The sequence below is a fragment of the Schizosaccharomyces osmophilus genome, chromosome 2, assembly GCF_027921745.1.
Source record: "Schizosaccharomyces osmophilus chromosome 2, complete sequence".
In the NCBI taxonomy this organism is placed as follows: domain Eukaryota; kingdom Fungi; phylum Ascomycota; class Schizosaccharomycetes; order Schizosaccharomycetales; family Schizosaccharomycetaceae; genus Schizosaccharomyces; species Schizosaccharomyces osmophilus.
In genome coordinates this window covers 446,827-468,089 of record NC_079239.1, presented here as the reverse complement: position 1 = coordinate 468,089, position 21,263 = coordinate 446,827, and the positions used below count along the sequence as shown (strand labels likewise).

The window sequence follows — 21,263 nt, the reverse complement described above, 5'->3', positions numbered from 1 at the left end:
CTTCGCTAACGATGATACAAAACCTTGTTATTTATTTTGTTTTTGTTTTCTGGATTTTCTCTAGGCTCATATATCTTGAATTGAGTCTTTACCACCGGACTGTATCCGCTTTTCTTGTAAATATCCATGCAAGACTTGGAATAGGCATATTGATGAGGGTTTTACCACATAGTCGTGCATATAGGAACTAAATAAAAAATGTTGACTTTACTCATATCTCTTCTATCGTTGCAATGCTCACTCAATTCACGATTCCATCGCAAGAGTTGTTATAGATACCAAATCACCCATTGAACCAGTGACCAGTTGTGTACGAATGAAAAAGTAAATAATCAATCATTAAAAATTAAAAAATTCTCGTACTTTATGTTTACTAAAACTGCTATATAAAATGAAAGAATAACCTCGTTTCGATGATAGTTATAATATTATTGTTCATATCAAGGCTTTTAGGTATCGTCGACAAGTTACTATTCAAGCATGGAATAACGAGCTTTTGCGAGCTTGCGAGACTTTGGTGTAGGCAAACAGAGGTTGCCAACTGCATTTCACAAAACATTGGAATTGGGGGGATAAAAATGGTAAAATTGAAGATTCGAACGGGTCCTCCTCCTCCGCCGCCACCAGAGGAGCCGAAACCGCAACTTCCAGCGAGCGGAGTCCCAACGGCAATTCCTAAAATCAAAATCAAAGCGCGAGAGCCTAAGGGCCCGCGATTAACAAAAATCCGCCTGAAACGTGTCCGGGAGCCGGGTTTGGGATATGATTCAGAAGCATCGGATCGAGAAGAAGACCCTTGCATTGAAGAGCAAATCATCCTTCGAATGATGCCAGGCGAAGACTGTGAATATGTTCGAAAAGCCATTGAAAATCGCGAAATAGGCAAGGGAGCCGATGTGTGGGTGAAGTTTAAAGGTATGAAGATTGTATTTGTGCGTGAAAGATTGAGTTTGCTAATAATTTTCTTTAGATCAACGACGTGCTGTTGTTCATGTCAATGGACATTTGTATGGAGCAAAATTAGTGGATTTACCGTGCGTTATAGAATCAAACAAGTCGTTTGATAAAAAAGTCATATTCAAAGCAGCTGATGTCTGTCAAATGCTTTTAGTCACTGGCCGCATAGACCATGAAAACGATGTGCTGAATACCCACTTAAAACAGTCCGATTATGTATATCCTCATGGTCTTACGACTCCTATGCACTGGGTTCGTCAAAAACGATTCCGTAAACGCGTATCCAACCGTACCATAGAAGCTGTGGAAAATGAAGTAGATCGACTGCTGACAATGGATGAAAGAGCGATTAGCACGTCAAGCGAACTTGTAGACCACTCTATGTTAGCTAGGGATTCCAGTGTTGCGTTATCGGAGGATATTTCGTTTGACACGATGCAATCAGCCGGCGTTGGTGTGGGTGACCAAGACCAACGGATACCTGGTGACATGTTTGATGGGATGGATGAAGATGATTTGGCTGGTCAAATCGAACAAGGAATGCTTGAACTTAGCCAGGATACAAGAGAGTCGACTGCAGAGCCCCAACTTGCTGGCGAGGAATCAGTTAGCGATGAGGAGGACGAAGAAGAGGAAGATGAAGAAGATAATGAAGGTATGTTTCTATACGAATTACTTGAACCTGGCTTATTTGCTAACGAACCTTTAGCTGATGATGAAACACGCGAAAGCAAACGACAAACAAGATTGGTGCGTGAATTCATTTCCGAATTGGAAACTTCTATTCAAAAACGTAAAAAAGATGCGGAAGAGGCCACGAATCCCATTTTACGGAATCGTTTCCTTGCCGATGTCAATCGTATGGTTACAGAATTAGAATTGAAGCGCACCCAGTTAGTTGAAAGCGATGAGCAAATTGAATAGTTTTGCTCTAAAACCCTTGCTTTTGTTTTAAATTTTTCTTCTCTTAAAAAGATTTTGTGCGTATCGTGTATGTTAATGAACTTAATTTGATGATAACAGTATGTACTTTATCCTATGGTAAAATAAATGAAGTTTTTGAGGAATAACAATTCAAGATAGTTTGAATGAAAATAGAGAGTCTCAAACGTCCTTTAAATGCTTAGAAACAAAACGATTAAAATTTTCCCATTAAACCACTGCATATCGAAAATAAAGGGCCGTAATTTATTTTCGCATGTTCTTGAATCTTTGTTCGTGTACTTCTACAATCCTTTGTTGTTCTTTTGCTTAATATTCTTATTATTTTTCGCTCTCAGGCTGGAAACAGAAAACCTTTACTGAACTGCTAAAATCCAGATTCTTACTGGAATCCCCTAAAAGCATGCTAGTATGGAGAAATAGATGGATTCAGTTTTGCTCTTTGAAATTTCTCCATAATTGTCGACGATTTACTTGGTGTCGTGTTGCAAACAAATCACCAAAAGCAAAAGGTGTACAATTGCTTCAAGGCGCTTTAGGGCCTCCATTGGAACTGATTCAACCAAAAGAAAAAAATATTTTGCCTCCTTTATTAAAGGAAGTTAAGCTTCAACAAAAGAAGTTCGCCGACTGCATACTGCTAACGAGAGTTGGTAATTTTTATGAATTGTACTTTGATCAAGCAGAGGAACTAGGTCCTCTATTAAATTTAAGAGTTTCAAAAAAGAAGACTTCCAATTATGAAGTTTCTATGGCAGGATTTCCTTTCTTCAAGCTTGATAGGTATATCAAAGTTCTAGTTGAAGATTTGAAAAGATGCGTTGCACTAAGTGAAGAAGTTCTTCGTCCTGCTGATGACTTTTCATCAAAAAATATGTATACTCGTTTTGTTGCGCGTGTAATAACTCCAGGGACTCTCATTGATGAAAACTTTATGGACCCTTTTCAGAGTAATTATGTCATGTCTATTATATCTCAAGATGCTGTTCATAATGTTGTTGAAGGAGACACCGCTTCTGGAGGTTTAGATAGAAAGTCTCATAGTCTTCGTATTGGACTATCATGGTTGGATTTGTCAACAGGTGAATTTTTCTCTCAAACTAGTGACAGCCAACGTTTAGCAGGAGATTTAGCACGTATCCAACCGAAAGAGATTGTTTTGGATAGTCGATTACAGGCCGGCAGCACTCACCCTATTCTGGACAGTATCGATCAAAATATATATTTTATATCTTACACCCCTATGCAAAATTGGAGCTTACAGCAATGGTCTTCTTACTTAGAGAAAGAAATTGATTCCTCATATGCAGAGAATTGCTCTGAATTAGAAAGAAAAGCTGGTTCTGTTTTGTTGTCATATGTGTCTGATCGTTTAGTAAATTCACATACAAACCTTCGCGCTCCGGTTCACGTTTCTTTACGAAACTCCATGTTGATAGATGCTTCTGCTATGAAAGGGCTTGAAATAAGGTCATCCCTACAGGAAAATCGCTATGCCGGCAGTCTACTGCATGCAATAAAAAGATCAGTAACTAAGTCTGGGTCTCGTTTACTGACTCAGCGACTTTGCTCTCCTTCTACTGATATTGCTGAGATCAATAGAAGACTCGATTTGGTCGAAGTATTCATTCATCAGGACCAACTTCGAACAGATATTAGGCATTTACTTAAACGATCGAATGATACACACAGAATACTTCAGCGGCTTTTGATGCGCCGTGGAAATGCTTACGATTTGCTAGGACTTTCCAATAATTTTTCTATTATAAAAAGTATAGAAAGTCTTCTTACTGAGGCAAATTCCAAAACACTAAAGCCGTTGCTAAATGCTTTTCATCAACATGACGCTTTAGCTTCCCTCATTTCAGAAGCTTTAAATGAAGGTGCTTTGGTGCAAAAACGTGACGAAGAGGAAAAAGAAGCTGAGGATATCGCTGCTGAATCAACAGAATTGTCTGAATCCGAGCCGATCGTCACTGGTGCTAGGAAACGATTACCCGTTTCTGAAAATGCTTTTAAGCAAAATTTTTTTGATATTTGGATTGTTAAACCCACGTTCAACGAAACTTTGAAAACTCTGCATAAGCGTATCGGACGCCTGCTGCTTTCCTACGAGAGGCTACAAAATACTTTGGATAAGAAATTTGAAAGCAAAGCAACTTTACGAAAAAGTCCTTCAAAGTTATACTATGTGCACATTAAGTCCTCCAGTAGCCTTATGCTGAAGGAATTTACGTCCATCTTTCCAAAGGCTACGGTGTTTAATACTACCAAAACTACAGCTAGCGTTCAACTTTCAGAATGGTCTTCTCTTGGTTTAGAGCTTGAAAGCGCTAAATCGTTCATTCATCAAGAAGAAGCTCGCGTACTGCAAATGATTATTGATACAGTGCTAAAAGAACACAGAAAAATACGTGATACTGCCAACCTATTGGATGAGCTTGATATATCTACGTCTTTCGCAGATTTAGCTGTCGAATGTGAATTTTCACGACCAGTTATGAATGATTCTCTATCACATACAATAATTCAAGGTCGTCATCCTATCGTTGAAAAGGGTCTTAAGAATAAATTATATCAGTTTACGCCGAATGATTGCTTGGTTGGGAATTCCGGCGACAATATCTGGCTTTTGACTGGTCCTAACATGGCAGGGAAAAGCACCTTTTTGAGGCAAAATGCAGTTATATCTATATTAGCACAGATGGGTAGTTTTGTACCGGCAAGCTATGCAAAAATAGGTATTGTGGATCAAATATTTAGTAGGATCGGGTCTGCCGATAACCTATACCATCAACAGTCTACCTTCATGGTGGAGATGATGGAAACTGCTTTCATTTTAAAGAATGCAACAAGCCGGTCTTTTATAATAATGGATGAAGTGGGACGTGGAACTACTGCTAGAGATGGTTTAGCATTAGCTTATGGGTGCTTGAAGTATTTATGTGATGTTAATAAGGCTCGCACACTATTCGCTACGCATGCACACGAGTTAGCAGAGAAATTCAAAGCATATAAAAACGTCAAATGCTATTGTACTGATATCGTTGTTAACGAGGTAAGCTTTTTATGTATAACCAATCGACTTGGAAGCTAACTAATTAGAAAACCAATACCTTCACTTTCGATTATAAGATTCGAGAGGGTGTTAACAAGAGATCTCACGGATTAAGAGTAGCTGAAGTAGCTGGTAAGCCTTGGCAATGAAGTCTACGAAACTAACAATATGCAGGTCTCCCAAAAGAAGTATTGGCAGCGGCTAATGAACTTCTCCAACAAACCGCAAGTCCTTAATTACTACCATTCTTTATACATTTACATATATATATATATATATATTATTTACGAATCTGAAGAATGAAGGAATACCCTCTATTAAAAATTTTGTCTAATGTCAAAAAATATCCAGCATTTTAAATCTCCAATGCGTTTTATCTACTACTTACTAATCGTAACATTCAATGCGTTTTGTAAAATTCGAAAATCGTATTTATACAACTTTTTTAACGTAGAAATCAAATCGCTAAGCAGGTAACCATGAAAATGCATTAACAACTCGGAAGTAATCAAAAAGAACTGTGAAAGACATAACTTTAAATAATACAAGAAAAAGGAGAGATGGGAGACCAGGAGCTCTCCAACTGATGCCCCTGATATTTTCTAATTGGTTGAGTGTAAGTTTATGCTTGTGAAGTTACCAAAAAAGCGTTATACTTTTTTGTTGTCTTTGGGCTTAGCAGACATAGAGGGTCCACTAGCAGTATCCTTGACCTTGTTCGCAACATCGGGGTTTTCAGCTTCTTCCTCGATGAGTTCTTCTTGTTCTCTCAAAATTTCAAGGCGTTGCTTATTTGAGATTTCTTCGCTAGGCATATCAACAACAGTTTCGTGGTAGAGTTCATCGGGGATTGAAGCAAGTGTATCCTGCAAAGCATCCCAGCGAGATTCATAAGTACCCTCATGGTATCCATAAGAGAAAGCGTTGGAAAGCATCAAAATAACAGATGGGATTCCGTGCTTGATACGCATTTCTAACCACACAGACATTTCGTCTTTGAGCTTAGCAGGAGAAAGACCTTGGGAACGAATACCACGAGAGTTGCAGGCATTGAAGAGTTCAGGAACAGACAAGGAGTTGATGCCCTCAATGTAGATGGCACGATCGTCCCGACGAATTTGGCGCATTCTAGAGCGAATGTTGTAACGAAGCAAGGGATCAGTACCAAAAGCATTCAAATTCATGTATCGACAAAGGGCAATTAATTGGGCACGAGACAAATTGTCCAGAGTAATGTCATCCTTGAAATATTGGCAAACATTAATTAATTCTTGACGAGAAGGAGATTGTCCGCTAGTACGAACCTTTAAAAAGAAATCACGGAATTCCTTTGATTTGCTGGTTTCGTCAGAAAATGTGAATTTTCCAGATTTAATAGTATCCCGAAGTACCCCGGAAACGTCGGAACGTACTTTACGGAGCTTCTCCTTCTTTGCTTGTTTGTCCTTGGGATCCTCAAAAGTGCTAGGAAGAAGGTTGGGGAACAGTTTGACAGCGATAGGTAAAAGCAATTCAGCAAAAGGAACAATGACAAACATCGAGAAGGGAACAAGACGACCAATGTCTTTGAGCGTTCTGGTCAATTGACGGCTCTCACGTCTCGTCATTTCATAGCCGACAGCCATTTTGTAAACAAGCTTTGAGGAAATTTTAATTTCCACACCGAGAAGTCTGGTACCGTCCCAAAAATGTAAAACACCTCCCTTTAACCGCTGCCATATGGAAGCCTTTTTTACTGGCGCCACAGGCTTTTGCTCAGGCTTAGGAGATTCCGCGACATCTTGTTTCTGGGATTCTTGAGGTGTCTGGGATGAGTATCTCATAGGGAACCCATACTTCATACCAAAATACGCGCTCTTCAGCTTGGAATCCGAAAGTGAAAGAGTAGTTTTGCTTGTAGACCTAACCGGAAGATATCCATACGTTCTGATAGGTATCATCTGCTGTATGAAGGGTGCACATCTCGGCACATTTCTCAATTGAGAACCTAAACACTGTTAAAATTCGTCCTTGTTTGCAAGTAAAAAGGTACAATCCTACCTTTGATCAAAGGTCTCGTCAAAACCTGATTTTTCAGCATAATGCCCTGTATGATATGTGCTTTCGGATCGTTTCTATGTCTTAAGTATCTTTTAATTATGACTTAATTGCGTACCATAACGAGTCAATAACACTCTTTAAAGCAGTATCTACGCTTCGTTACATTCATATAGTGACCTTAAATTTTAGACCACGCAATGTACTTTTATGGTACACGACGCAAAACATTTTGGAAGGATCAAAGATCAATCAAAAATACCTCAATGATACAAACCACCATGACATCAAAAGAATATAATCTTACATTATAACCATACCGAGTATATTTCATTAACCTGCTATTTCTATGAAGAACAAAGTAAATCAGTGGGCATGAAATGTTTCCAAAGAAGGGCCTATCTCATTCGATTAATTTGTCCAATTAACCCACATTTTATTGAAATCCCAACTGAGTAGGTGTGTACTTCGTGGGAAGATTTTCCTCGTTGATCTTGTTGGTTCTACATACACCAAACTAGTTAGGTAGGTAGGTAGGCATACATCTCAAGATCCAAATGTCACTCTCAGTCAGTAAGAGGTCAGTCATAAAGGAAAGATTTCGCAATGCTTGGTAGACATGTAAGACGAGACTTGTAGATGATACTAATCCATCCCATTCTTAAACTTCCAATTTGGTGCGATAGCGCCACGATGGGCGTGACGTTTATGTGCGTATTGTGCTGTATGTCAATTGTTATTTACAACCATCTACTTGCTAGATCTTGCGGACGAGCTTGTGAACGAGAACGAATGCAGCGCTTGGAAGTTTTTTGTTCGCTTTGCTTGCTCCCTGGAAAGATCCGTTGTTAAAGAAGTTTTATTAGGAAAAGTATAACATAATTTAAGTATTAATTCTTACACATGTATCATTAGTCACTCATCAAAAAAAGTCTGGAAAAAAGAAACAGATTACCAAGAGTATATGAGCAGGCAAATGAATGATGTACATATTCAAAACAAACAAGTATGACGGCAGGTGATATTTCATCGAGTAATAACAGGAAAGGGTTAATAAATGTAATAAAAAAAAAAAAAAAAAAAAACCGTTAACACTCAAAGAACGGGATAGAAAGAAAACAATATGAAAGACTGAATAAAGATGGGATCAAAATTAGGAAGTCGTGAACCAGCACATAATAAAGGTAAGAATAGGTTAATCATGAAATATGCAATTAACGTGCGGATTCCAACTTCGAAGCCCAGGATTCTAATACTTCACGAATATATTTCAAGCGTGACCGTAAATCCTCAGTGAACCAGCATGCTTCTTCCAATGTAAATACCATTTTCTCTTTCTCTTTGTCTAATACCATAATGCCTTGTACACCTGGTGAAACAACGACTTTGACGTGGTCGACAAAATTAAACTAAATGTTTGTTAGCACGAATACTCTTTACAATCTTCATCTGCACTCTTCTTTCTTACTTGATAGGTTCCGTTACTTAACCGAAACATAATTGCTTGACGAGTCCTGAGATAGTTATGCATGAAAACCATAGAGCCGGCATTTTTTATATCAATATCGTCAAGTGTTTCATCCTGTACAGCCCGTGATAGATTTTGTACCATATAGCTCTTAAAATGCTTAAGAAGATAAATTTTGTTTTTTAGAGCATCAGGCGCCTTGCCCGTCGAAAACATCGTATGTTTTGCCTCTGCATTCTTTTGATGACTTATGTATTCAATCACGTTCTCATCTGCAGAGAATATCAACGAGGTTTGATCGTTGAAATGCACACCCACCGACTCATTCGATAGCTGATATCCTAGACCGTATTTGTTGGAATAGTCAACCCATTTGGTGATGAACAGGATATTTTTCGCTGTCATGGGTTCTTGACTTGAGGCCACGGGTCGTGATTCAAGTCCCATGCCAATCTTCAGAGCAGTTTTTTTTATGTTAATCCATATTACGTTGTCTGATAAATTGCCAATGGAAACGGAACCTGAGCGTGTTTCATAATCTAAAGTACCAGAGCGTGTAAGTTTGGATTTCGGGACGGAACGAGACTCTTCTTTTAGTGCTTTTACTCTTGAAGGAAGGGTCTCTTCATTTGTCTTGCGGGCTGCTTCAAAAATCGAAGATAGCTTCGTAGAACTGGGTTTTGTTTCTGGTCCAATTTTCATGACTGGATTTACCCGATCTCGAGGACTTAAAACGCTAGGAAGAATGTGATCATCATCTCCCTCATCTGTTTTTAATGCATACGGTTTATTCTTTTCAATTCCAGCTGATTTGCCAAAACCGACGCCAGCTGCCGATGCTACATAATCCAAATTTCTTTGAAAGCTCGATCTGGATTGCGTAGAGGGCCATACGGGCTGAATAGATAAAATATCATCAGGTAGGGAGGAAGCCATATAACCTGAATGGAAAAAATCATGATTTGCTATTTCGTCAACGCTTGGACGAACAGATGGGTCTTGCGTCAACAGAGAAGCGATTAGATTCTTAGCTTCTGATGAAATAGGAATATTAGGAGGGAAGCCGTAAGAATTTGCCTTAATTTTTTTATAAATAGTCTTTACTTCCTTGTCTTGGAACGGAGGTTTTCCCACTAGAAGAGCATACATTACCACACCAGCACTCCAAAGATCAACTTCAAATGAATGCCCTTCTTTTGAATTAAATAGAATTTCAGGTGCAATATAGTTAGGAGTACCACATATCGTCATCTTTCGTTCTTCATCATCCATAAGCAAGGCAGCTAAACCAAAATCACCAATTTTTACATTATTGCTTTCGTCTAACATTATATTCCCGAGCTTCAAGTCCCGATGAATGACTCTTTTGTTGTGCATATATTTTAATGCTCCCAAAATCTGAAGCATGAGAAATCGTACTTCTGGTTCCGTGAGCAATTTTCTCTTTCGTAGCAATTCCATCAATGACTTGTGCTCACAAAGTTCCAAAACTAAATAGACATTTGTTTTATCTTCGAAACAGTCAATGAGCCCTACAACGTTCGGGTGGCTCATGGACTGATGCACTTTTATTTCCCCAAAAAGCTTTTGCCGAGTTTTATCATTCTGTAATGATGCTTTAGCTATAACCTTTGCTGCATATATATTTCCATTATCGTCTTTCACCCGAAAGCATCTAGCAAATCCTCCTTCTCCTATACAATCATAGCGGGTATACAGGATTTTTTTTTTACTATTTGCAATGTTGGTAGGAGGAGTGTAGCATAAACGAGAAGGCTTTGTCTTCTTTTTTGGAGTTATAGCAGCCTTTGGCTCTTTTACTGCGACACTAGCCATTTGAGATTTTGTCTCTTGACAAAATCCTGAAGGTGCCGCGACAACGTAAACAAAGTGGTTACTAGGGCAACACTATTTGTAAACAAACATTTCGGTCAACATGCGAAGAATCCTACAAATACGATACTAAACATACAAGAAAAATAGATTGCAACAAATTAATTTTAAAACGTTAAGAGTGATAGCTAACAAAAAAACGAGTCCAATAAATCGGTTTTAAGGCGAGATTTTCTAAATACATTAATAGCCCTTCTATATAAATAGAGATTCAAACGAAACATTATTAAGTTGCCCATCAAACAACTTGGTATGTAGGGTGTCTAAACGTGCCTTCCACCGAGAAGAACGAGCAGACTGTATACCAAGCGACTCGGGATTATTCAATAGCAAGTAGTCACGGCTTAAGTAAGCGTCTTGAGTACAAGGAACATATAGTAGCTTAAATGAATTAATACACAGTCTAGCTTTTAAATCAGATAGAAAGCAAAGCGAACTCATCAGTCTTGTCTGTAATGACATTCGGGCCATTCCAGATGTTCCTTCAAAAGGAATCGTTCTACATAAGAAAGGACACCGGTAATTTTTATAGGAAACGCAGTCGGTTCCCTTTTGAGCGATGTAATCTTCCAAATACTTCTTCCATCCTTGCCGTTGGCTTTCTAACGTCTCATCCAAAGTAACATTAGCACGTCGCAACAAATTAATAGAAAATCGCTTTGCGTCAAAATTCCACGCAAACCGAAACAACATTTCATCAGAATTTAGATACCGCTCCAAATTCATGCGATATAAAAACTCATCATAGGACCGTTTTGGCGTAGACCGGCTATTATATTCTTCAATGACACCCAGCACGTGTTTGAATTTTCCATCAGACACAATGTGGTGTACTTGTTTAGCTACTGACCATACCAATTTGTCAACCGTGTACAGTTCATAGGCTTTGTTACCATAATAAAAACGCATGTAATCTTCAAACTGATTCTGATCCAGGACACCGTATATGAGTCGTAATGACATGACGAATGTTTTATTGTAGTATGTATCTTCCTCCGGGAGCTCAGGTAATTCGCTTTCTCTGCTTCTCCATAGCTTGTGCTCTTGAGCCACAGGATTTGGTTTTATTTGTCTCTGAGCATCCTCTACGCAGTTTTCCAGATTCTTCAGTTGTAATAACCGGTCATATAGCATATTGAATAGACGGAAAAAGACATAAATTGCAGAATAGCCGTATTGCTCAACCTGATTGACTTCATCGGTTTTCATAAACGGAAACTTCTCATCAAAAGTTGTTTGGTTGTTCGGGACAGCTTTCTCCCGATTACTTTCGTCCAACAAACAATTTTCAGGATGACTAGGATACTTCAAACTTGCCACAATTGCTGCAGCAGGACGAGATAACTGCTGCTTTGAATTTGAAGCTGGACTACCGTTATCAGAAGGAGTATCGTCGGAATTCACAGCGTTATTAATAACGTCCCCTTTTTTTCTGGCAGCAGCTGCTGAACGACTTTGTCGCTGCTCGCTTATTTTTTGATGTTTTGAAAGCTCAGTCAATTGGGTAATCGAATTTGATCGTTTTCTGCGTATGATTTTGTTTCCATACATACTTTCAGCGGAAGAATCATAATTGGGGCCATGGAAAACAGGATCTAAGAACTTCGCTAATTTTTGTTTATCAATTCCAAAAAATAGAGGAAGAGTATTTTTAAAAAAGTTTTCGACTTTTTTGAGACCGGAAGGGGAATTACATACCACAAAGGTACATACTATGTAGCACACGTCGAAAAGAACATTCTCATTATCGTAAATGGTTGAAAAGTCAAAAGAAGTCTCACTAAAAAATGGGAATTGCATAGATGTTTGGCCATGTATGGTCTCTGCTTCGGCGAGCAAAAGCTTAGGAGTAACTATTTTTTTATCCTTAGCCTTAAAGTATATGCATTGAGGATCCAAACTTTTATCATAATTTTTAAATTCTGTATTTCTCCAAGTAGGCTGTAAAGATTCTTTCGCTGATCGCCATTCTTCTCTTTTTTCAATCAATCGTTTTAGAACTATAGGAAGAGTAGCCGAAGGCATAGTTTCTAAAGCATTCAGTATAATCTTGTAATGATCAGCGGTATATACTAGCTTGATTGTTTTCTCGTAAATACTTTTCGACCGCAAGCCTAAGCCAGGTGGTAGTTGATAACCTTTTTGTTCTTCTTCTGACATCTCTTCCAAACGGACCGCTAGATTGTCTAAGGTTTTAATAGTCCAGTTAATAGCCTCGATATGTCGATCAAACTCATAACGCTCTTCTTCCAGTTTTGTCATGGCATCCTCATAAGGAGTTTTTCGTTGGACAATGAAACCACTTTCTTCGGAAGCCCAAGTGGGATGACTGACCCATTCATCATTTAGAATAGACCAAGCTAACTCATCTCTACCACTACATGGGCTCATACGTTCCTCCAATGGAAGAAGACGATAACTTGGACCATAATCAGAGTGATCAGACGTGGCAGTATAATAAATATTAGGAAATTCTTGAGGATTAAAATGCAGAATCAGTTGAAAGCTCTTCCATAAGTCAGGAATGGATCGTAAAAAGGCAAAACTTCTGGCCAACAATGTATCCCGAGAAATAATATTTTGGACATAAAGATTGATTAGTTTTAAAAATTCATGATATATATCGAGACTCGGTAGTTGGTGTTGTACTTGTTTGAAAAACCCTATAGCATCAGCTTGGGAAACAGACGGAAAAGCTGTGGCTATAGTATCATGAACGGAGGATGGTGGAGTATTGAAATCAGAAAGGTTACTAAGTCGAAAGTTGGAGCTCTGAACCGTTCGTATCGGATATGACCCCAACGGAGGTGTTGAACTGTAAAATACCGAGTTTGGTAAAAATTGTTGAAACTGCTGAAGTAACGTAGGAAAATCGCTGAGTAAAGAGGCTACTTTACTTTGAAGCTCCTCCGCACTAATTTCAGAACTCGAAAATTGTTGAAGAATCAGCTGAAATTGCTGAAAGGATGCATCGTTGTTTTTTAATGCCCTTTTTACTTTTGCAACGCAACTAATAGCTCGGTGGTAGCAACTGGGAACGTCTGCATAGCTAGCGGCATAGGAGTAAGGTCGTGATACGGTACCAGTTGGAGTAGTAAATTGCAATCCGTTGATTCCTCCGTTCGACGGTAGAAATTGATAGGAAGAAGGAAGGAGAGTATTAAGTTCAAGTAGCAATTCTGGGAAGTCGTTCAAGAGAACGTGCACTCGTTCAATAAACCCGGGAAAATCAATACTATAAGAGGGACGTTAGTTGAAGATGTAAAGAACATCAATTTTCATACATTTGTTCGTCCAAAGCTTTCACTATCTCCACAAACGCTGTGTAAAGAGAAGGATAGTGAAATAGCTTTTCACCAAAAATGCGAATAAAAGCAGCCGATTCCTTCTCAATATCTGCCCTACTATTTCGATAGTTGTCATTCATGGGTACAGTCCCACTTTGATAGTTCTCGTTTATTGACGATCTGAAGTCTGCAAAAAAAAAAAAAAAAAAATTAGTTACATGTTCATAATAAGAAAATAATATACCATTTTTGGAAACCGATATTGCTTGTTCCATGTATCCAACTATTAAATCATCAATCTTTTGGGAAATTGATCCCTTCTAAGTTGTAGTTGAGAAATATGTAAAGGGTAGCTGAGGAAAGGTTAGATTAACCAAGGCGTTGTCGACTTTATCAAGAAGTAAGTTTGGTGGTTAGTGGAAGTAAGCTTAAGAAAAAACCAAGTCTTGTAAAGGCAGCAATAATTGAATTTAGTGTTGAGTTTGAACAGTAAAGTAAAGTACAAAAAATATCAACTCAAAGAGAATTCAAAACAAAAAAGAAGAAATGAAACAAGAGAAAAACAACTACAAAAGAAATAACAATTAAAACAACGAAACCACTAAACCACTAAACGAAAAATTTTACTCAAATGTTTTATATATAGAAAGTTGCAATCGGGTGTATTTTGAATAGTCTTAACTAAATAGCAAACTTTAAGTGAAAGAATTGTACAAATCGATAAACATAAATCTATAGCCAGTAGATGTATCGACCAGTCTGACGGAAGTGTAAAGGGTAACGGTCCAAATGAAACGTGTTTTTTGTATTTTAGGCTTATTATATTAAAAATAGGCATAAGATCACAAGCGGGAAGCGAAGGGAGGTAAAACAAGTCTGTATTCTCTTATGCGCTCATTGAACGTGCGGCATAGGAAACGGGACAAAAGTTTAGTTGGCAGAAGGGCAAAGGGACGGATGATTGGCAAATTCAGGTTGAATGGTACATTCATGAATGCCGAAGGATTGAAGGACCCTATTGATGTCCTTGGTCATTTTCATATAAGACTCACCTCGGTCATCGGGAAGAGTAACGCAAACGTGAACAGTAGCAATTAACTTTACGTCAGACAATTGCCAGATGTGAAGTTCGTGGACGGATTCAACACCATTTAATTGACTGATGAGGTACGAGACATCTTCTATGCGAATGCTTTGAGGAGCAACTTGCAATAAAATTAAAGCGGCAGACTTGCAAAGGGGAATGGCGCTGAGGAGGATGATAAAGGTGAGCAAAACACTTACGCAAGGATCGAATAGGTAGCGCCAAGAGTAGTCTGTATATCCAATTACTAAGGCTGCACTGATCACGCCGACGTTACCAAGGGCGTCTCCCAATACGTGAAGGAAAACGCCATGCATATTGAGGCTACGCTTGGGTTTGTGTTGATCTTTATGGGGAGAAGAATCTGGAATGGTTCCGTGGTTGCTAGGAGACTTTCTGGAAACATTGGAGCCAGAGGGGGAACCAATGTAGCTAAGCAAGGGGGAGTTCTCGGTGGCAGCGATGTCAGCAGCAGGATGGTCATGAGGAACACCTTGGAAATGACAACGGTTGACGATAGTGGAAGGTAAGACTGACTCAATATCATCAACTTCTTCTGGGAATTCGTAGTTACGAGCATTAGATGCCTGATGGTGATCGTGGCCATGGCCATGGGCATGGCTATGGTCGTGGAAAAGGAACATGCCAATAATATTGCTAATAAGGCCCATAGATCCGACAAAGAGCATAAGTGTAGGATTCGTAACGGAAGGTGGTTCAATAAAGCGTTGGATAGCTTCTAAGAAGATGAACATGCAAAGGGCAATCAAAAAGACGCCATTGGCTAAAGCACCAAGAATTTCAGCTCTTTGCCAACCATAGGTGTATTTAGCCTCGTAATCGGTGGAATGAGCGAGCTTAGTTGCCCAAAGTGCAATGAACAAACTGGCAATGTCATTTAGCATATGGAAAGAATCGGCGATAAGAGCCAGTGAGTCAATCGCATAGCCTGTAATAATTTCAATAAAGAAAAAGGTGATGTCGATAGTCAAAAGCAAGATAATACGGGTTTGGCGTGAAAAATCCATGAAGACTAGATCGAGAGAGAAACAGGAAAATAAACAACAAAATGAAAACAAAAATTAGAAATTAGGAAATGATAAACACAAAAAAAACGAAGCAGGCCAGGAATTTGAAAGGAAGGCAAGTAATCCTCTCAACAAATACTCTTGACGATTTTGTATTGATAAATCACTGAAAAAGATTCTTCAAAAAGAAGCAAATACGACAAATGTAGTTTGCTTGAGCTTCAGCAAGTCGACTTTGCCTTTCTCAATAAAAGAATAAAAACGGGCTTATTTTGTTTCGTATCGTATCGTAATACTGACAACAGTTGGTAGTTTATAGCTTCTTTAATCCAAGAAAGATTAGGATTAGCGATTTGGTGGTTTGGTTTGATAACTTTATATAATGCTTCTTTCAAGATCTATATGGTAAATTCAAGAAGGAAATAAGTTGGTCGAGCGTTCAAGAAAATCACATAAAAGGGATCGTTCAAAAAAAAACCAGTTGGGTTTTAAACGGAAAAAAGAAAGAAAGAAATGTCAGAAAACTTGCAAAAAAGGTGGTGGTATTGAAGTAGGAATACGGTGGAGATTGATATCAGATCATCCCTAAAACCAAGATGATACAATGGTTGAAGCATATGCATTATTGTTGTAACTATAAGAGCATACTATAACCATATGCTTTTACGGTTTAGGATAATAAACAAAGAAGAATACAAGAAGAGCCGGGGAAAGAAATATACGAAGCATGCTTTCAGTAAAAATGGATATTGAAATTTACGACTACAAGCAAACGTAAAATTCAATGGCCTTCACTTTTAACGAGTCTACTTGTTCGCTGAAGACTTTTTACACTATTCGATCCCAATCCAAGTTGTTATTTTGTTTATAATGTTTTCGCTATGAACGTCTATTTTCTTTTCTTTTTCTATTCTTTTCCACTTGATTAATCAATGACAGACTCCAGACAGTTACAACATTTACTAAAGTCTCTTGCTGCTCTCTTGAACACAATTTAAAGGGCTGAAGCATGGACCTGCTCAGCATTGTCAACTATAGAAGCGACAAAATCCAGAGAATACTTCTGAGTCATATTGAAGTCGGCAACTAGCAAGGAAGCAACGTTGAAATATAGAAGTCAGACTCACAACTTTCAGCTCATTTTTTCTTCTTCAATTATGCCGCCATTTCCTTCTTCATCATGACTATATATCTACTTCTAGGAGAATTTTGAGCTTCCACCAAGTGATCTTAGGGTAGGGTTCGTGGCTTCTTTGGTATCGAATTCACAAGTGTCACGAATGTGTAAATTCCCATATATCGGATTTTGATAATCTGATCGATTTTTTTTTTTTTTATAAAAGCACAACAAAAAGGGAGTTTGACAAAGAACAGACAACGTATATTCAGCATATTTCATAAAGAACCGGAATTTGTGTGTTTTTTTGGTTTTTTTTTTTTTTATTCCGCTCATTCATTTTTTGTTGAATTCCCCTTTAGGCTCTCTATTGGTTTATTTTTTACGCTATCCTTTTCTCTTTTTTATAATTACATTTCGGGCTTTCATCTATACCTAATCATGGAGCCAGTTCGTCTTTACTATAGCTACAACGATGTTCATAAAATGTGTGCTGAGCAAGCCAACCACATCCTACAAGTTTTTCGACCGGATGTGATTATTGCCATTGGCGGTGGTGGTTTTATTCCTGCTCGTATTCTCCGTACCTTCTTGAAGAAGAAGGGAAGCAAAAACATTCCCATTCAAGCCATTGGTCTCAGCTTGTATGAGGATCTAACCACCGACTCTCCTGAAGAAGTCCCAGGTGTCGAGGTCAAACGTACCCAGTGGTTGGATTTCAGTACTTTGGGTATGGTCAGCTTGGTCGGAAAAAACATTTTGATTGTGGATGAAGTCGACGATACCCGTACTACTCTTCACTATGCTGTTCGTGAGTTGGAGCGCGATGTTGCAAAGCAAGCAAAACTATTGAACCGTGAACATGAAAAGACTAGTTTTGGTATTTTCGTCGTTCACAACAAGGTCAAACCCAAGAATGCAGAACTCAACAAAGAGCTTGTCGAAAACTACTACTTTGCCGGCTGCAATACTCCCGACTACTGGATCATGTATCCTTGGGAAGCTATGGACATTGATGAGCATGATGCCCTTGTCGCCAAGCAGAAAGCCAAATTGTCTGACAAGTCTGCTTAAACCCTTCCTTATCTACTTGTTCACTTCTTTTGTATTTTCTGCGAGCAAATATTTCTTTTTTAATTTACATGTCGTTATTTTTAGATAATTTTATCTAATTAAACATTTACTGTTCTAATTCTTTGTACACCTTCTCGTTGGCTATCAGATGCTTTTTTGTTTCTTTTTATGGTTTCCTATTTCTTTATTTTTATTAATATAATATGGACGCGCCTTTTTGAAAGCCTCAGTCTTAGCATATATATTGAGATTCAGATTAGTCTTTCCTGTCAAACGCGATCAGTCAGTACTTAGCATAGTTTAGCATAATAATCATGAAATATGCCTCCATTTCACTTTGTGTACAACTGTAACTTTCTGTTGTGTTCAATTCATTGTACCATAAAATCGTTGCTTTTGGTTAGGGTTGGGCGTATTGATCCTGTCCAGGTGCAATACCGATCCTTCGCTCTTTCGATAGATTCTTCTTCTCCTGCATGGACGTAAACGTGTCTTTTGGTCTATGAGATACATTATGAGAAGGCGAGCTAAAGTCGTGGTTTTCTTTCAGCTTTTCATCATCATACTCAAAAACATCTTCCGCGGTAATCTGAATTGCCGTTGGTTGTTTTCGCAACATCCTTGCCTCTTATAATTATTCTGCGAGCTAACAAATATACAAGTGTATAAAAACTTTTCAAGATATTCTTTCTTCCTTGTCACGCTCTTTACTAATAGCTAACTCTGGGTAAGCAGCTTTGGGTTTCTCTTCTTTTAAATCCTTTTGTCTTTTCAATTGGCTATTTTTAAATCCTTTCTCCTTTCCGTATCTTCACTTTGAAAAATGAGTTGACCTCTGGTGGTGCTACTTTTGAACAATGCAAGTCGAAGAAAAAACAAATAAAGGCTGGCAAAGTAGACAACTTTTTTTTTTTTTTTACAAAGGATGAAATTCATGTGTTTATCATAAAAATCTGTAAACAACCCAACAATAAAAAGAATAAAATTGACAAATTTAATATAAAGTGTTCATTTCTTGAATTATACAAACTTAACCATCTTCTATAGTCTCGGGATTTATTTTCTGTATCCTACTTGCAGGACATATATTACATCCGTTTCAAAAACTTGCAAATCTTTTATTTTTACGTTCTAACCGTCAAAATACATGTTCTCTCAATTTGTCTATAGTTTATACATACTGAAATCGCGATATGTATACAAAAATAAAAAAGCATATAACAAAATAAAATATCAAGCATTTTCTAGAAAGATTGTTTATTATGATAAACGCCTATGATTCGAAAAGGAAATATCAACCTTTTCATTGGGGAACAAAAGTAAAGGGAGGAAATGAGAACTGCCATCAGGTGGTAAATACAACTTTTCGAGCCACCTAAGTCAAAAAGAACCTCAGAAACTCAGCTGCATATACTGATATCAACTAGAGTACAAACCAACGACTATCGTGAAATGCCCTGAGGTTATAATATAGGCTTTTTCCAAGCAATGAGCCGACACTTCCATAATTTTGGTGTGTAAACAAATATCCATTATAAGTGTAATTAGGGATATTATAATTTAGTAAATAAGTTTAGGACTGCTTCAAAACATTAAAGTAAGGGTGCGCCATGGCCTCTTTACAGGTTAACCGTTCCTGATGATCATAACGAAGAAGTCGCGAAAGGAAATCAATGGCATCATCATTTGCCAGCTGTCGGTTTTCCCGATTCACAAAAGAGTACCAATCACGTTTGGGGTAGTGCCCAAGGACGTTGTCGTATTGTCTATCTAAAACAATTTGGTATTTTCCAATATAGGCAAAAAGATCATCAGTTCCTAACACTTTTGCAATCTTCACCAATTGGTCATAATTATCACGGCCACGGAAGAAGGTATCTTTCTTAAAAATCAATGCCGCAAACATAACCCCAAAAGACCAAATGTCCAAGGAGTAATCTGTCTAGTTAGTATGTCGCAAAAATCCAAACTTTAGCTTTTTCTCATCCATCTTCTATACATACCATATTCACGGAAATCAACCAAAAGTTCTGGTCCTTTGAAATATCGACTAGCGACACGAACATTATACTCCATACCCGCATGGTAAAATTCGGCCAAACCCCAATCAATTAAACGAAGCTTTCTTCTTTTGTGATCAATCATAACATTATGAGGCTTTACATCACGATGCATAATACCTCGAGAATGGCAAAAGTCCAATGCCTTCAACAATTCATGCGAATAGTATCGAATATCATAGTCAGATAATGTAGGGTAGAGTGTCCGGAAATCTATGTTGTCTACATATTCAAATATTAAGGAAGGAGTTTTGCTCTATTAACTGGTTAGTATTCTGTTCTTCTAGACAACACGGATGGTGGAACACGATAATGCATAGCACGACGCCATAGGAAACATAACGTTTCGGTCATCAGGTCTTTCCATTTCCGTGTTTGGCTACAAATGCTGGACGTACCTCTGGATCACGAACGACATCAAGCAAAGCTATGATATTCGGGCCTCCAGTTAAGTTTTGTAAGATTTTGATTTCACGCTTAATCTTCTTATATTTAACAGGTTTTAACACCTTTATAATACATTTAGAGTTGTTCAAAACATTTATTCCTTCGAAAACCTCGCTGTATTTTCCTCGTCCTACTTTCCGTAAAAGCTCGTAATTGTCCTGATACCCAAAAGTGTCTTCCATGTTTTCATAGTCCCAATACTCACGCGGGAGTTCCTCATTTACATGAGCATCTGATTTTTGTTAGCATAATTCTTTCCTTTGGCTTCTGCCACTTACAAACCCGCGAAACTGAGACTACAGGAGCCCATTCACTCTGATTCATGATTGCAATCTTATTTTCTTCTTTTTTATCGCAGAAACCCTTTTTTTGAACCGTAACTAATTGAACACAGTATATTCAACAACTTTTTAGCTCCTGGCTGGTGAAAGGACGGTTTAAAAAGTCTTTGTACCTAACTCTCAAATCGTAGGGTTCTGATATAAGCACATGTCTTCGGGATCGGTGGTCAAAATACCGAAGTATACCGAAAGGGAGCACAAATATAAACAAACTAAAAACCGTAATAGGAACAGAATTAGAAATGATAAGAAGCTATAAAAGTGTTTGAACATATGTCATTTGGAATAGTAAAGTAATCAATATTTTTTGTTTACTTGCATTTGTTATAGCAATGTTCTAACATATACTGTTTGGCAGATCAAAATCCATAAGAGTTCTTACTGATGACCGTAGGTCGTAGATCGTCTTCATATTGTGTACAGTGGTCTTCCTACTACATATGGTAGTCTTTTAAGCTTGCTTTCTATAA

General features: G+C 38.0%; 9 protein-coding genes across 9 annotated transcripts; 3 read left to right on the top strand and 6 right to left on the bottom strand.

The window, feature by feature from the left end:
* Window positions 1-578: 578 nt before the first annotated feature.
* taf7 (transcription factor TFIID complex subunit Taf7) lies at window positions 579-1,881 on the top strand (the record flags this gene model as incomplete). Its single annotated transcript, XM_056181515.1, has 3 exons — window positions 579-915; window positions 971-1,612; window positions 1,667-1,881. 3 exons carry the CDS (start codon window positions 579-581, stop codon window positions 1,879-1,881), a joined length of 1,194 nt encoding a protein of 397 aa, XP_056037928.1.
* A 421-nt stretch (window positions 1,882-2,302) lies between these two features.
* msh1 (mitochondrial MutS protein Msh1) lies at window positions 2,303-5,193 on the top strand (the record flags this gene model as incomplete). Its single annotated transcript, XM_056181514.1, has 3 exons — window positions 2,303-4,957; window positions 5,005-5,089; window positions 5,132-5,193. 3 exons carry the CDS (start codon window positions 2,303-2,305, stop codon window positions 5,191-5,193), a joined length of 2,802 nt encoding a protein of 933 aa, XP_056037918.1.
* Window positions 5,194-5,607: 414 nt separating this feature from the next.
* On the bottom strand, window positions 5,608-7,037 carry mdm28 (mitochondrial inner membrane protein involved in translation Mdm28; the record flags this gene model as incomplete). The annotated part of the gene is made up of 2 exons (XM_056181513.1): window positions 5,608-6,944; window positions 6,998-7,037. 2 exons carry the CDS (start codon window positions 7,035-7,037, stop codon window positions 5,608-5,610), a joined length of 1,377 nt encoding a protein of 458 aa, XP_056037917.1.
* A 1,171-nt stretch (window positions 7,038-8,208) lies between these two features.
* plo1 (Polo kinase Plo1) lies at window positions 8,209-10,298 on the bottom strand (the record flags this gene model as incomplete). Its single annotated transcript, XM_056181512.1, has 2 exons — window positions 8,209-8,403; window positions 8,463-10,298. 2 exons carry the CDS (start codon window positions 10,296-10,298, stop codon window positions 8,209-8,211), a joined length of 2,031 nt encoding a protein of 676 aa, XP_056038366.1.
* A 252-nt stretch (window positions 10,299-10,550) lies between these two features.
* pst2 (Clr6 histone deacetylase complex subunit Pst2) lies at window positions 10,551-13,917 on the bottom strand (the record flags this gene model as incomplete). Its single annotated transcript, XM_056181511.1, has 3 exons — window positions 10,551-13,590; window positions 13,640-13,829; window positions 13,887-13,917. 3 exons carry the CDS (start codon window positions 13,915-13,917, stop codon window positions 10,551-10,553), a joined length of 3,261 nt encoding a protein of 1,086 aa, XP_056037920.1.
* Window positions 13,918-14,572: 655 nt separating this feature from the next.
* zhf1 (ER zinc importer, CDF family, Zhf1) lies at window positions 14,573-15,754 on the bottom strand (the record flags this gene model as incomplete). Its single annotated transcript, XM_056181510.1, has 1 exon — window positions 14,573-15,754. One exon carries the CDS (start codon window positions 15,752-15,754, stop codon window positions 14,573-14,575), a length of 1,182 nt encoding a protein of 393 aa, XP_056038486.1.
* A 1,558-nt stretch (window positions 15,755-17,312) lies between these two features.
* Window positions 17,313-17,945, top strand: hpt1 (guanine/xanthine/hypoxanthine phosphoribosyltransferase Hpt1; the record flags this gene model as incomplete). Its single annotated transcript, XM_056181509.1, has 1 exon — window positions 17,313-17,945. The coding sequence occupies one exon, from the start codon at window positions 17,313-17,315 to the stop codon at window positions 17,943-17,945; it is 633 nt and encodes a 210-aa protein (XP_056038487.1).
* Window positions 17,946-18,345: 400 nt separating this feature from the next.
* On the bottom strand, window positions 18,346-18,564 carry hcn1 (anaphase-promoting complex subunit TPR lobe accessory factor Hcn1/Apc12; the record flags this gene model as incomplete). The annotated part of the gene is made up of 1 exon (XM_056181508.1): window positions 18,346-18,564. The coding sequence occupies one exon, from the start codon at window positions 18,562-18,564 to the stop codon at window positions 18,346-18,348; it is 219 nt and encodes a 72-aa protein (XP_056038482.1).
* A 954-nt stretch (window positions 18,565-19,518) lies between these two features.
* cka1 (serine/threonine protein kinase Cka1) lies at window positions 19,519-20,776 on the bottom strand (the record flags this gene model as incomplete). The annotated part of the gene is made up of 4 exons (XM_056181507.1): window positions 19,519-19,883; window positions 19,949-20,261; window positions 20,404-20,684; window positions 20,731-20,776. 4 exons carry the CDS (start codon window positions 20,774-20,776, stop codon window positions 19,519-19,521), a joined length of 1,005 nt encoding a protein of 334 aa, XP_056038483.1.
* Between the last annotated feature and the right edge of the window lie 487 nt (window positions 20,777-21,263).